The 14,604-nt window shown below is 46.1% G+C and overlaps 1 protein-coding gene and 1 pseudogene across 4 annotated transcripts in view; both read right to left on the minus strand.

The window, feature by feature from the left end:
• The window catches only part of LOC142776217 (exonuclease mut-7 homolog), a 71,307-nt pseudogene extending 59,858 nt beyond the window's left edge, over nt 1-11,449 (minus strand).
• Nucleotides 11,450-11,579: 130 nt separating this feature from the next.
• Nucleotides 11,580-14,604, minus strand: part of LOC119162132 (exonuclease mut-7 homolog) — a 151,489-nt gene continuing 148,464 nt past the window's right edge. For all 4 annotated transcript variants that reach the window (XM_075879474.1, XM_075879472.1, XM_075879471.1 and 1 more), the window contains one exon: nt 11,580-12,148. In XM_075879474.1, the coding sequence (XP_075735589.1) occupies nt 11,798-12,148 (351 nt within the window). In that variant the 3' untranslated portion in view covers nt 11,580-11,797. The remainder of the gene's footprint in view (nt 12,149-14,604) is intronic.

Genomic DNA, 14,604 nt, shown 5'->3' on the forward strand with positions numbered 1-14,604 from the left:
GAGAACAGCAAGTCCGGGAAGAGCTGCAGCATCTGCACGATGAAGACGAAGGGGTTAAGCGTCCGCATTGCCTGAGTGCCGCTGTGCCCACAGCCTGCGTTGTTTGGTGCGGGCGCTTTTGTAGTCGTGGTTATCCGTGGTGGCGCTGCTTGTAGGTCGATTGCACTGGTTGCCTTGTAGTGACGCAACACAGATTCAACTGCCACGAAGAGCAGGATATCTGGTGCGTGTAGTGTCGGTGCGTTGAATGCCTGCGCAGTCCACGTGTCCGTGGTCAAGATGGCGTTTCCACCGCTGACAGAGAACAGCAAGTCCGGGAAGAGCTGCAGCATCTGCACGATGAAGACGAAGGGGTTAAGCGTCCGCATTGCCTGAGTGCCGCTGTGCCCACCAGATTAGTGACTACATGTTCCACGCCTAGTGTGTCCAGTATTCCCCACAATTCCTCTTGAACCACGCTATCGTACGCTCCCTTGATATCCAAAAATGCTAGCCACAGGGGCCTGTGTTCCTTTTCTGCTATTTCGATGCACTGCGTCAGTGAGAACAGATTGTCTTCCAACCTCCTGTGTTTCCGAAACCTATTCTGCAGTTCCCCCAGCACCCCCTCATCCTCTATCCACGCCTGCAGTCTTTCCTTTATAATCTGCATCGCCAGCCTGTAGACCACTGATGTCACTGTTATAGGACGGTAGTTGTTTATGTCAGCTTTGTCCCCTTTTCCTTTATAGATCATGCTCATCCTGCTAAGTTTCCATCCATCGGGAACTTCACCATCGATTATTATTGTGCTCACTGCCTCTCTCAAAGCCTGCTTAGACTTCGGACCTAATGTCTTTATCAGCCTAATTGGAATGCCATCTGGGCCTGTTGATGTACTACTAGGAACCCTTTTCTCAGCCCTTTCCCACTCTTGTTGTGAAAATGGAGCCATTGCACCACTTGATTCGTCCTCGTCTATTGTGGTGCATAAAGTACTTCTTTGTTGAAATTTTTCTGTCACTTTTGTTCTTATATATTCAATAGCTTCGTCCCCTTCTAGCCTAGCACCTTGGGCTGTAGTTATAAATCTCTGCTCTAGGCTCGTCTCATTTCTTAGGGAGTTTAGATGGTTCCAAAATTTCGCAGCTGCCTTTCTATCTTTTTTATGTACTTCTGCCAGCCACTGAGCTCCCTTCCTTCTAATCTTTTCATTGATCAGAAGGGATGCATCCTTTCTACAGCTTAGAAAGGTTGCCCATTTTCTTTCAACATCATCTGTCGGTTCACCCCGCTGCTTAGCATGTCTGTGTTCCCTAGAGGCTTCCTGACGTTTTGCTATGGCTCTCTTAACTTCCTCATCCCACCAACTTTTGGGTTTGTGTCTTCTTTTCCGGGGTGAGTTGTCACGCATCTTAGCAAGCTCTAGCTCAAAGAGTCTAATTAGATTCGTGTATGTCCACACTGTCTTATTATCCTCCGTGATTACTTTCTCAATTTGTTTAGTGGCTATTTCAATTTGCCTTTCTGGATAAAAATTTTCCTGTAGTTGCTCATCTTGTCTCCTTCCCACTTTCACTCCTCTTCCAAAACTTAGCTTGATACGTTTGTGATCGCTACCCAGACTTCTGGAGCCACCTTCATCTATGTGCATTCCCCTGAGCTTATCATACATCCTATGTGACATCAGTGCATAATCTATCGTCGACTGAAGCCTTCCTACCTCCCATGTTATTTGCCCTACACACTTCTCGGTACTGTTGCAAATGATCAAATCAAGCCTTTCACACATATCCATGATCATTTTGCCTGTCGGGTCGGTATACCTATCTATATCTTCTATGTGCGCATTCATGTCTCCTAGTATAATTATCTCGCACTCTCTTCCTAACTTCTGAATGTCCTTTGATATACACTCTACCATTGTCTGGTTTTCCTCTCTGGCCTTTGCTCCCGTCCACAAGTACACGAAACCAAGGAGTGTCATTTGACGTGCCACTTTCCCTTTTAGCCATAAATGTTCCTTGCACTCCTGCTTGACCCTTTGCCAGTCTGTACTTTTATGAATGAATGCCCCAATACCACCCCCCTTTCTGCTGCCTTCTGTTCTATTACAATATTCCCACGCGTAGTCCGGATTGTTCGGAGGTTGTTCCATGTCCCTGAGATGTGTTTCTACAAAACCGTATACCATCGGCCTCTCTTCCCTTAGCTGTTCTTCTATCTCTTCCCACTTCAGCCTGTTCCTACCACCCTGCATGTTAATATACTCTATGTCTGAATTGGCTCGGCGCTCGTGGCTACGTCTATTTATGCCCCGGACTCTACCTATCTTAGATATTGGTGCCACATTGGAATCGTATCTGTCCATACCACCTGTCGAAGAGTCTCCCTGGTTGTTTTCCTCGTTACTAGCTATCCTGCACCCCGAAGGGCTCGCTTGCCCCCCAAAAAAGCTACTGCGCGTCCTGCAAGTCGCCAACCCACCTCATGACCTAGCCGCCCATCGAAGTGAATTCTGTCTCTAAAACGACAATCTAAAAAACGACACGCGCGCCACCGCTCGTCGGCATGAACAACTGACACCCTCTCCGCCAACCTCCGCAGCGCGCGATGCTCCCACCTCCCCCTTCTAGCCACCATGCCGCTAGAGTGTACTAGAAGCTTTTGAGTGGCGCGAGCAGCTGCCTGGGAGCGGCCGTTTCGGCGTGGAATGATGCGGTGGCGCTGGCGTCGACCAATCTTCCCGGGTGGATGGCTGGCAGGCGTTCCGCGTACGTGTTGGTACCTCTCTGTCGCGCGTAGTGTGAAGATGATCTCCCTCTTTTTTTTTTCTTATTCACATACCTCCCCTTTTTTGCGCAAATAAAGGTTATTCAACATTATTATTATTGAAGTTGCTGCTGACCGAACTGCAGCCCGAAGCAGCATAGCACATTGTACAATATAACGCGCGCGTTTTTTTTTATTTTTAAAGTGTACACATTTTAGACGAGAAACCAGCTGGCCGGTTCACACCGAAAGCGCCCCCCCTCCCCTCCCCCCCCCAAAAAAAGGATTATGCTGCACACAAAACGAACAACTCTTGGTCCATTCCACGTAAAACACCAAAGCTGGACTCAAATAAAAGGCTCGTTGCTTGTGGATGCGTGCACACACGACAAAAAAGTAGGCTTTATTGATATTATTTGAAGAACAGCAGAGTTTTTACAAACCTTCCTTTGGTTTTGAAATATGGGAATAGATTCATTGTTGTAGGACCCACAAAAATGCAAATACTTAATACTGCAGAAGAATGTCTTAAGTGAAACATAGTAGTGGAAGATTTTGAGAGTTTAAAAAACGCAACAACACTGCAAAGCAGAGTCGTAACTAATGATAATCATAATTGATAACATAAAAGTGCAAGGTTTACATATCTCTAAAACACTACATTTGCAATTAAGTAAATAGTAAAAAACGTCAAATATAGAGCCAGGATACAAAAGATAACATAAAACAAAGCAAACAGAACGGCAGAGTTTAGGTTGTCTTTCCAAAATACATTTAAATAAAAAAAGATGTTATCATCGAAAGATGGTTTGAAGGGACACTGAAGTGCAACAATAAATTGGCTTAGATCGATGAATTATGCACCGAGATCCCTAATGCTGCTAAATTTACCATCACAGGTTTAATACAAAAAGATTCAAGATCAAAGATTTATTTTGAGATTTCGCATCATTACTTGCACGTTCTCTCGCTTACGAGCCTCTTCTAGGAAAAATTGTTTTTTTTTGGTGTACTGTCAAAAAATTAAGAGTGTAAGAAAATATGCGCGAAAAATGACATCCTTTTTACGCCACTGTAGCAATTGATAGCCTACTCAACTTCAGGTGCTGCTGTGCGCTTTTGACACTGTAGAAGATTTCTCCTCTTGACTTCATTTGCGCGTGTAGATTGTGGGTAAGGTCCGATGGTGGCAAAAATGAAGTTTCTGCTGCTCCACAACAGAGTGGGACGCTTGCAACAAGCTGCAGAGCATCTGAGGCTTCTCAAACAGTTACTAAACTGGACTTGCTGATTAGTTTCTCTTGCACGAACGCTTCACATTGCACGCTTCCATTGTCTGCACAGGTGAAGTATACGGCTTGTTGAATGCAAAGTGCACGGGTGCTAGGATTCAGTGAGCACGCTACGTACGACACGCCGGCAAATCCAGGAAACTCGTGCAGCGCCCATGACTTTGATGGTAGGACAAGACCACGAAGGTCACTGAGAGTGACAACCGCGTCAGACTAGGGACTTCAGCTTGCCTCGTCAGCTTCGTCGCCATCTGCAGAAGTTGCACCGTTGGTATCCACAAGGAGCTGTGCAGGAGTGCTAATGCGTCGCGGTTTTCTGTTGTCATTCTCAGCCGGCACACACTGATGCCGCCGCTTTTTTCGGGTCCGCGGAGCCGGAGTTTTGAGCGTCAAATATGCAGGCGGATTGGGCAAGATCGTCGGGACTGCATCAGAGGCAAGTGTCGGCGTTCCCCTAGGAATTCGAACTTGAACACCATTGATAACATGTACGTAGTCTCTCACGATGAAATGCGGTTCGAAATGTAACTCGCACACAGCCCAATCGGCGTCAAGCGGCTTGTCAAGCCGATGGAGGTTCCGCTCCCAAAGAAGTCGTCGTTCTTCGTCTTTCGGGGCCTTAAAAAGCGATAACTTTCGACTTTATTGCACACGCGGGTATCCAGTTGTGCAACCTGGCGCGTAACAATGGTTTAGACGCTGCTTCTTCGTCATTTCGCGACTAAAACCGAGATGCCGGCCATGCCGCCGAGCCAGCCGAGTAAACCAAGTGGGAAGATTGGTCGATGGCAGTGCCGCCGCTACTTTCGCCGCAAGTTGGGGATGGAGAAAGCAAGGGGAGAGCGTTTCGGTCGCGCCACTCAAAAGTTCTAGTACACTCTAATACCGCGATGAAACCGGAAGTCGGCCATATTGACTGGGCGAATTCTCCTCTCTTGTTTACATCCGAATGTAAAGCAGAAGGTGCGACTCTCTCTCCGACTCGAAAAGCACGTGGGCTGCGAGGCGCGTGTGTCGTGACGATCCGAAACTAGTGGAACGGGGCTCATCACTCTGAGCCAGCAGGACACCTTCGGCGATATCATTTCGTCCGAGTAATAACAGGGAGTAACAGCTCGCCGACAACGAAGCAACTACAAGAGAACGCGCGCTAGATGCACTGACAACGGCGAGCGTTTTCACGTCATTAATTCAGCAACTGTACAGACAACACGATCGGTCGTGTGCCTTCTACGGTTGCATTCCGCCACGCGGCCGACGCAGCGTCCAGCCACTGTGTCCGTGTTCCGCGTGAAACTCGCCGGCGTCAGCATTCTGCAACCGTGGTAACTTTGAGCACGGTGCAAGTGACACTTGAACGCGGTTGCTGTTACGTTGAGATTACATGCAATGCTGGTGGAGAGTGTACGAAGCGGAACAGAAAAGGTGTTTTAATACGCACATGCAAGTTGTTACTGTACAATCACAACACGAAACTACTTATGTGCACATGGTCCTCACGGCGTCTTGCTGGGCTCAACAGCGCCGTCCGTTGTCACAAGCAGGAGCACTGCTCAACCGTCACTGACCTGCAAGGCGTTCGTCGTCATTCAGCTTTGTCATGCTGCCCAACGCAATTTCGCTGAACACCAACTGCTTCATCCGCCGCACGACACATGGATATGCACTTGTTCTACGCACTGTTGAAACCCCGCGATGGACAAAGGGATTTGTAAACGTTGCTAAGAGTAATGTAACAGCCAGGAGAACACTGCGTAACCAATAACGCGGCGCAGGCCACAGATATTGTCCGCCACGGCTTAGCACGAGACCTGGGGAGGCACACATTCCGCCGCCAGCCGCGGCCGCTCACTGCTAGACCATATCCACTGCGCAACACGTAACCATAACAACGCCGCCATTGTGCCTAGTGAATATGGCCGCCATGATGTCATTTCCGCCACACTTTTCACGCCCTGCTCCGGCTGGGCATGCCCTCTCCCACGGAGGAAGGAAAAGGTAAGGAGAGGCCCTGACGTCACTCGTTGTGAAGCCGCGATGAAGCCGGAAGTCGGCCATATTGAGTAGGCCAATTCTCCTCTCTTGTTTATATATGAATGCGAAGCAGAAGGCGCGACTCCTTCTCCGGCTCGGAAAGCACGTGGGCTGCGCAGCGCGTGTGTCGTGACGATCCGAAACTAATGGAACTGGGCTCATCACTCAGAGCCAGCGGGACACCTTCAGCGAAATCGCTTCGTCCGAGTAATAAACAAAGAGTAACAGCTCGCTGACAACGAAGCAACTACGAAAGAACGCGCGCTAGATGCACTGACAACGGCGAGTGCTTTCACGTCATTAATTCAGCAACTGTACAGACAACACGATCGGTCGTGCGCCTTCTACGGTTGCATTCCGCCACGCGACTGACGCAGCGTCCTGCCACTGTGTCCGTGTTCCGCGTGAAACTCACCTGCGTCAGCATTCTGCGGCCGTGGTGACTTTGAGCACGGTGCTAGTGACAGTTGAACGTGGTTGCTGTTACGTTGAGATTACATGCAATGCTGGTGGAGAGTGTACCAAGCGGAACAGAAAAGGTGTTTTAATACACACATGCAAGTTGTTACTGTACACACACAACACGAAACTACGTATGTGCACATGGTCCTCACGGCGTCTTGCTGGGCTCAACAGCGTCGTCCGTTGTCACAAGCAGGAGCACTGCTCAACCGTCACTGACCTGCAAGGCGTTCGTCGTCATTCAGCTTCGTCATGGTGCCCAACGCCATTTCGCTGAACACTAACTGCTTCATCCGCGTCATCCGCCGCACGACACATGGATATGCACTTGTTCTACGCACTGTTGAAACCCCGTGATGGACAAAGAGATTTGTAAACGTTGCTAAGAGTAATGTAACAGCCAGACGAACACTGCGTAACCAATAACGCGGCGCAGTGCACAGATATTGTCCGCCACGGCTCAGCACGAGACCTGGGGAGGCACACATTGCGCCACCAGCCGCGGCCGCTCACTGCTAGACCAGCTTCACTGCGCAACACGTAACCACAACAACGCCGCCATTGTGCCTACTGAATATGGCCGCCATGATGTCATTTCCGCCACATTTTTTACGCCCTGCGCCGGCTGGGCATGCCCTGCTCCTTACCTTTTTCCTTCCTCCATGCCCTCTCCTTACCTTTTTCCTTCCTCCGTGCGTTAGAGTGTACTAGAAGGGTAGAAGGGTAGTCGCGTATCTCAGCCGTTTGCAGGCAAGCGAACACACCGCCGGCAGCGTCACTGGGCGCCTATTTCAACACATGAAAAAAAAAACAAAATTGGTCTCTGGTGCAAACTAAAGCTGCCTCAACTCCATAGAATACAAATTCAAGTTCAACGTCCTTGCTTTAAAGCAAAATAGGTCTACCTGCGAAGATTTCTTGTCCTACCAATAGATTGTCAAGATTGACCACATTCGCTGTTGGGTGACGCTAGTGGTCACTTTTTTATCGACTTTCAACATCAAGTTAAAATTATTCTTTTCCTGGCACAAAAGCATGGTCGTCGCCGCCGATGAGATGATAAATCGTTTCATTTTTTCCACAATTAGAAAAATTTTTTTCCAGTGGTAGACAGTTTTCTTACGTAAATCTTTTGCGCAACATGATGCAGGCATTATCACACCCATCGTGTGTACTGCCATTATTGGCCGTGTCTTTTTAACTGCCCTTCTAAGTGTTCTAGAATGCAACCAAACAAAAGCATGCCTACAGAGGGTCTTTTTCCAAAAAGTTTCTAGCCCAGGCATTGGCTCTGTTGAATATTCAACAGCATGCAGAAGACCTCTGCTTAATCCCTGCTTGACCCCCCCCCCCTTTTCTCTCTCTCTCACTGCGTGCAATAGCCACAACGGACATCTACACCAACGTATTCGGTGGTTCTCAGCCTATCTGCACTGTGAAATCAGCCGCGTATAGTGCTCCGTCCAGACGGAAGCAAGTGCTGCAGCTAATACTCTATCCAAACTAAAGAAATTACCGAGAGTCCAGACGAATTTAAATAAAATGCAAAGCATTTTATTCAGTGCAGTATCCTCGCTTGCAGCACTGTGTTGCAGAACTGCAGTTCCTTAACGTCTAGTGGCATTGTGCTAAAGAGCAGGGTTCATGATGGCAATCGCCTAACGTCAGCGTATAAGATTCTTATAAGACCTTCTTGCAGGCTAGTTAATTGGTTTATATCGAATGGGTAGTATACTATGCAAGTAAAAAAAGAAACAACAGAGAGAGCAGACTTGAAGTCTACAGACCTTCCCGCAGTTGCAAGTCTACAGACCTTCCCGTCACTTATTTACTTCCTTCGTCCGTGCTTGGGCAGTACATTTCCTGTTAGTAAAATCGTATTGTGAGTTTTTTTATATAGGAAAACTTTAATAATATTATTGAATTACATCGGTAAATTCCGTCTCATGCCGAGGAAACACATTCGTCGCTATTAGAGACAATTTGGCCTAAATCTGAAGTACTCGACTCAGAATTTGAATCATTTTCGGATCTGTCTTGTCGCACATACTGCGACCCATCAGCAGCCATGGCGCACACCGTTGCCCACCCCGCATGTCGTTGGAAGGTGCACTATCAATGGATTGCACACATGTCTTGGAAGGATAGAGGCCAAGAATAAAGTAGGACACTGGCAAAATTATTTCTAGTGCACTCCGGACAAAACGCTTTGAGGGAGAGCTTATCCTAGGTCAGGACGGGAATAATACACTTGTAAGTCTCATTGACACCCCCCCCCCCCCCCCATACAAAAAAACGCGAATGAAACCCTACTATCACAATCATGAGCCCAACTATTTGGCAGCACGTGATGAAATCCTAAACCATGATGCCATTACATGCGGGAAAGCAGCACTGGGCGAAACGCTCACCTGGCATTTAAATCGATTCCCTTCGGACGGAACGCTGCTGGCAGCGTTTTTCTCTGTCAGGGCGGCACTTAAGCACTTATCTTTTCTCCCGGCAGGAATGCTAGTAGACACTATTGGCCATAACAAATTTGCGTAGTACATAGGTTCCTCGCAATGTGAAGTTCAGACAATTGTTACAACGCGGGAGCAGAACGACGACAAAGCGACAAGAACACAACGACGACGTCGTCCTGTTCTCGCGCTATAACAATCGTCATGTCATACCAACTAGCCGAAACCGCCACGCTTCTGTACCCGACAGAGATGCACTTAGGGTGCTAACGAAGGAACTGCGCCCTGTCCGGCCGTTCGCTACGTCAAGTCACATCAGTTTAGCGCTAGATACGCCGTTAAAGTTAAGTAATGTTCAGTATACCGAACCCAATGGTTCTCCCAATGAAGTGAATTTATCAACTTCAGCGTACTTTCATATTACGCCCCAAATTATAACGACAAATGATATTGAGTGCACTACTGAAAAAAACAGGATGCTAGCTCGAGTTTAGCAATGAAAACGAAATCCCTAGCAAAGGATTCAGACAAAACCTATACATACCGACGCACAAAACGGTAATCACCGAGTTCGTAATTTGTGAGTGTTATTCAGTGACAAAACACAAACGCGCTTTGGATGGTGCCGACTCCGTGAACAATCACCGTTTATCACGACAAAGGAAAAACACGCGTGCTGTTTCAGTAACCTGGGAGTCCAGACGCAAAATAACATTGACAGCTAATTACTGCAGCGAGCGAAAGGCTCAGAACGCTGACGATTTACAAATCGAGAAGGGTGGCTGCAGCCACTTGGTGGCCCATCGAAAAATCAAGTGTAGTGGCGGCAGCCACTCATTATTTTGAGTTCAGATGCAAAATATACCACTCGATGATTTCCACTCACCGTGCTCAAGAGAGGAAGTCAAGACACGCAGAACGCAGTCGAGCTGCTTACCGCGGGCGTCAACAACTGCCTTGGAAATCCGATAGCAACCTGCAGGTCGAATTCACACGTCGTCCGCCAAACCGCGACCTGACCGCTCTCTCGGCAGCTGGGGTGCGCACCGAACGGGCACCACCGAACTGACTGAACGGCCGGTGAAAATTACTCAAATCGAGCGCATGCATGCGACAGTGTCACAGCAATGCACGGGCGTGAGCGCCATTGGCTATTGAATAAACTATGACCAATGGCTGTGGAACAAGTGGATGCGCGAGTTTTGGAACAAAAAAAAAGAAAGAAAGAAGATGAAAATACCGGCTCAGTTCGCGCAGTATGGCGGACACCTGATATCGAAAGTAGAGCAATTAAACTGTCATTCGCGACTGAATAAAGTATGACCAATGGCTGTGGAACAAGCGGATGCGCGAGTTTCGGAACAAAAAAAAAGAAAGAAGACGAAAAAAGCCGACTCAGTTCACGCAGTATGGCGAAGACTTGATATCAAAAGTAGAGCAATTAAACTGTCATTGGCTACTGAATAAACTATGACCAATGGCTGTGGAACAAGTGGATGCGCGAGTTTTGGAACAAAAAAAGAAGAAAGAAAGAAGAGGAAAATACCGACTCAGTTCACACAGTATGGCGGACACCTGATATCGAAAGTAGAGCAAGTAAACTGTCATTGGCTACTGAATAAACTATGACAAACAAGTGAATGCTCGAGTTGTGCAACAAAAAACAAATGAAGAAGAGGAAAAATACCGACTATGCATTATATGAAGCGCGAAATGTCCTCAGTAATCTTCATTTATATAATCTCTATTATTCTAAATCTACACAATATTTATTAAAACCACTTAATTGATCCCCCACAGTGGGTATGCGCCACGGACAATAGGTGAACAACAACAGTTTGCGCAGTATGGCGTACAGCTGATATCGAAAGTAGACATTGATGAAACGGCGTGGTCAAGGTACGATGAAATAATTAAGTAGGGCCTAGACAATCGTATCTTGAGAAACTGTATTGGCATGTATGACCAGCAAAAATGCCATGTTTTCACCACAATAGAGATTTTTTAATGGACAGTGATTGGCATAGGTTGGCTAAATTTGCTGATGCTTTACTCTACTCTGCTAGGGACAGCTGAACCAAAACAAATTTATTATATCTTTTCGGTTTCTCGACATATCAAGCATGACTGCGAAGCTTAATCTCTTCCAGACTTGCGCGCGTTGCTAGGGAAACGCGATGAAAGAACCAATAACAAGAAAAAGAAGATAGAAAGATGTGGCAACAAAATGTACACCATTTTGTTGCCATAACATATGTTATAAGCCATTTTCCTTTGTTTACAATCAATAGAATTTTGTTGCCTTCATGTTTCTGAAAATGTGTGCTAGTATAGTTCGTAGGTCTCTATTGCAGCCATTCACCATTTGATGCCGATGAACACTGAGCCTACGAAGGTGAATTTTTAAAGCTTGCGATAAACATTTTTCATTGATGCTCTCTGAACAATGTGGGTTTTGATAAATGTAAAGTTCCTACTAGGAACTAACACATTGAGCACACATAACTTAGGCCTTTTCCCTTACCTTTCTGTGAAGTGTGACTAGCTACTATTTCTGAATCAATTTATCAGTCAATGCTGTGTGAGGCATTGCCTTTATTTTGACCCAATGGGATGTGCACTTTTGCCCCTTCATCTCTGGAGACACACTGAGAGGCATTCCCACAAACCCCAAAAACGAAATGCACGAAGTGACACCATCCATGACTATTGCATAGAAACTGCATGAGACACGACAAGCTGCTGTCCTCAGCGGGGAGTTCCGCCATTCTGACGACGACCGCCCGTCAGCAAGACTCAATCAGCGCAACTCTCAGGAACAGGCAGTGGCTCATCGAAGATCAGCTCTTTCAGCCACGACTGCTCTTTGAATCGGCCGTGGTGCGAGCCATCCCAGTAGACCTTGCCGCAGCCCACGCACACGTAGAACATCGACACGTGGGAAAGGTGCTCAAAGACGAGATCTTTGCACTTCACCAGCACGCCGTTGTCGAAACGACAAGAGATGAAATCGATTGAGCAGTCAGGTCCGTAGGAGCGCACCAGGGCCTTACCGCCGGCCACTGCCAGGCCCTCACCTCTAAGGGACGCCTGGAGCTGCCACATGTGTTCGGACGGCACAAGCGTGAAGTGGGACGCGTTGCACTCCTGCACAGAAGAGCATATCACAATGCCTGTACGTCTCTACAGAGTACGGCCATGATTTTCGTTGCCGGAGGGCAGTTTCTTTCTGCACACGCTATGAAGCGAGTTTCCAGCCTTCGCTGGTATACTAAGGCTATAAGTCGGCAAACTCACTCATGAGTCCACTCAAGCTCAGATCAAGTCGTGAGTCTGACTCTGTGTCTGGGTGAGCAATGCTCTGGTGATTGAGCTCAAGTGAGTCCAGTTAAAAAAATGATTCAATGTGCGTCAGAGTGAGCACGGATGAGAAAAAATTGGCTAGTCCGAGTACAAGTAAGCCTTAAGTGCAAAATATACAATTATTTAGTGAGTCTGAGTGAGCTCCACTTTCTTGACGACCTACGGTCCTATCAAGACAACTTCAGCTTAACTGTGGTACATAGCGCAAATTTGGAAAACCCAGATGAGAACATATAGTAGGAAAGAGCAGAAAGGTCGGGCGCGCTAAACTTCAACTACCAACCTTATGCCGGCCCGCGTTTATACTCTCACGTCTACTCACACATCCTTCAGCGCACAAACGTTCATACGTCAGCACAATATCTATTAATCAGAGGTGTGATTTACAGAGGAGGTGGAGGGGGTGCCTTGGTTTTCTATATTTTGTGTAAGTCGTGCGTTTCAATAAAGATGTCCATGATGAATTACAACAATTAATAATTCGTATTTGAAGATACGATGTCATAAGGTACTACGTAGAGCACCGATTATGTGAGATATTGGCATTAAACAGCACTAACACTGTGGTCGAAAGCCCAATGCCCTAGTGAGTCTACTCTACTCACTCAGACTTAGATTGAGCGGCGAGTCTTCATAGATGAGTCGAGCTGAGTATTATTGGGGTGAGCGTCAGTCCAAGTGCGTCAGCGGGGAAAACATTATAGCGAGACTATGTCCCAGAAAGTCCGCTTCAGGAAAATTTCTGTCAGACTGTGTCTTAGTGAGTCCGGTTCATAAGGTTTAGCGAGTACGAATCCGAAATAAAATGGTCGAAAAAGTTTCTGTGTGTCTGAGTGAATCCAAAGTGCAAAAATATTTCATGAGCCAGGTTGCGTGAGTTCGCAGGAGTAACGAGAAAATTGTACAGCGCAGTAGAGGACGAGAAGCCAACACAACATCTGCCTGAACGTAATTCACAATAATATATATATACTGCGAGCGTCGTACAGCGGTGAGATTGGACAGGAATCGAGTCTGGCGTAGATTTCATTTTTTTAATTTTTAATCTTTTTAAATGTTTTTAATAACTTCTAAATTTTAAAAATTCTCAATTTTTAACTGTAACTGTTATTTTTAAAATTGTATTATTATTATTATTAATCCTCGATATGCTCAACAAAGGTGCAAAATAGTTATCGGGGGAATGGACCAACCGAAAAAAATTTTTCATGTACTATTCGTATATGTACCTTTGTTGTGTGATTTTTATTTCTTTAATAATTTGTTAATACTTTTATCATATCTATTTCATTTTTGTGTTACTTCTTGTCTGTCTGAATTTCCCTGAGTTCCTGGATTTATGCACATATCTCTCGCACAATATCACCCATTCCATTACGTTTGTTATTATTTGTTTTATTTACACTATTCACCTTTCTTTATATTTTCTTTGCAATTCTGTTTAAATTATGTTAGCCCTTTTATCTGTAAATGGGAGAGCCCAACCATCAACAGCCCATTTCAACCACAGGCACTTCGGGGAGTGGTAGAAAAGGGCTGTAGACAAGCATACAGTGATATTGATGTGTGCCTTCCCGCTCTAGATGTCAGCTATATGTATATATATATATATATATATATATATATATATATATATATATATATATATATATGTGTGTGTGTGTGTGTGTGTGTGTGTGTGTGTGTGTGTGTGTGTGTGTGTGTGTGTGTGTGTATAAGGGAAAGAAGTGTATACCTAAGGGCTCGTTTTTCCGTGTGTTTTGACACAATATTATTGAGATCTAACAGACAGTAATGCCAAGGAATGTACAGGGGAAGTTATTAGAACCAATGGAACGTTAATAAGAAGAAAGAAAAGTGGGTGAAAAAATAACCAGCCGTGAGCAGGAATCGAGCCTACGACCTTCGAATAACGCGTTCGATGCTCTAACCACTGAGCTACCACAGCGGCCTTGCCATTCACTTTTTTAGTTTATATGTGAATTTAGAAGTAGGAGTGTCAGTCAGCGTTATCTATAGGCCAAGCGACGAGTGTGAAAACACTCTTTTATGCACATGTTTGGCATCACGTAGCACGTGAACTTATTACGAGCGGGCAGCTGATTAATAGTTCCTCGTATACAACCTAATGACACCAAGTCTGCCAGAACGAGACCCTCGTTTAATGAAATAAGGGAAAGAAGTGTATACCTAAGGGCTCGTTTTTCCGTGTTTTCACACAATATTAATGAGGTCTAACA

The sequence above is a fragment of the Rhipicephalus microplus genome, chromosome X (assembly GCF_043290135.1).
Source record: "Rhipicephalus microplus isolate Deutch F79 chromosome X, USDA_Rmic, whole genome shotgun sequence".
Lineage (NCBI taxonomy): Eukaryota > Metazoa > Arthropoda > Arachnida > Ixodida > Ixodidae > Rhipicephalus > Rhipicephalus microplus.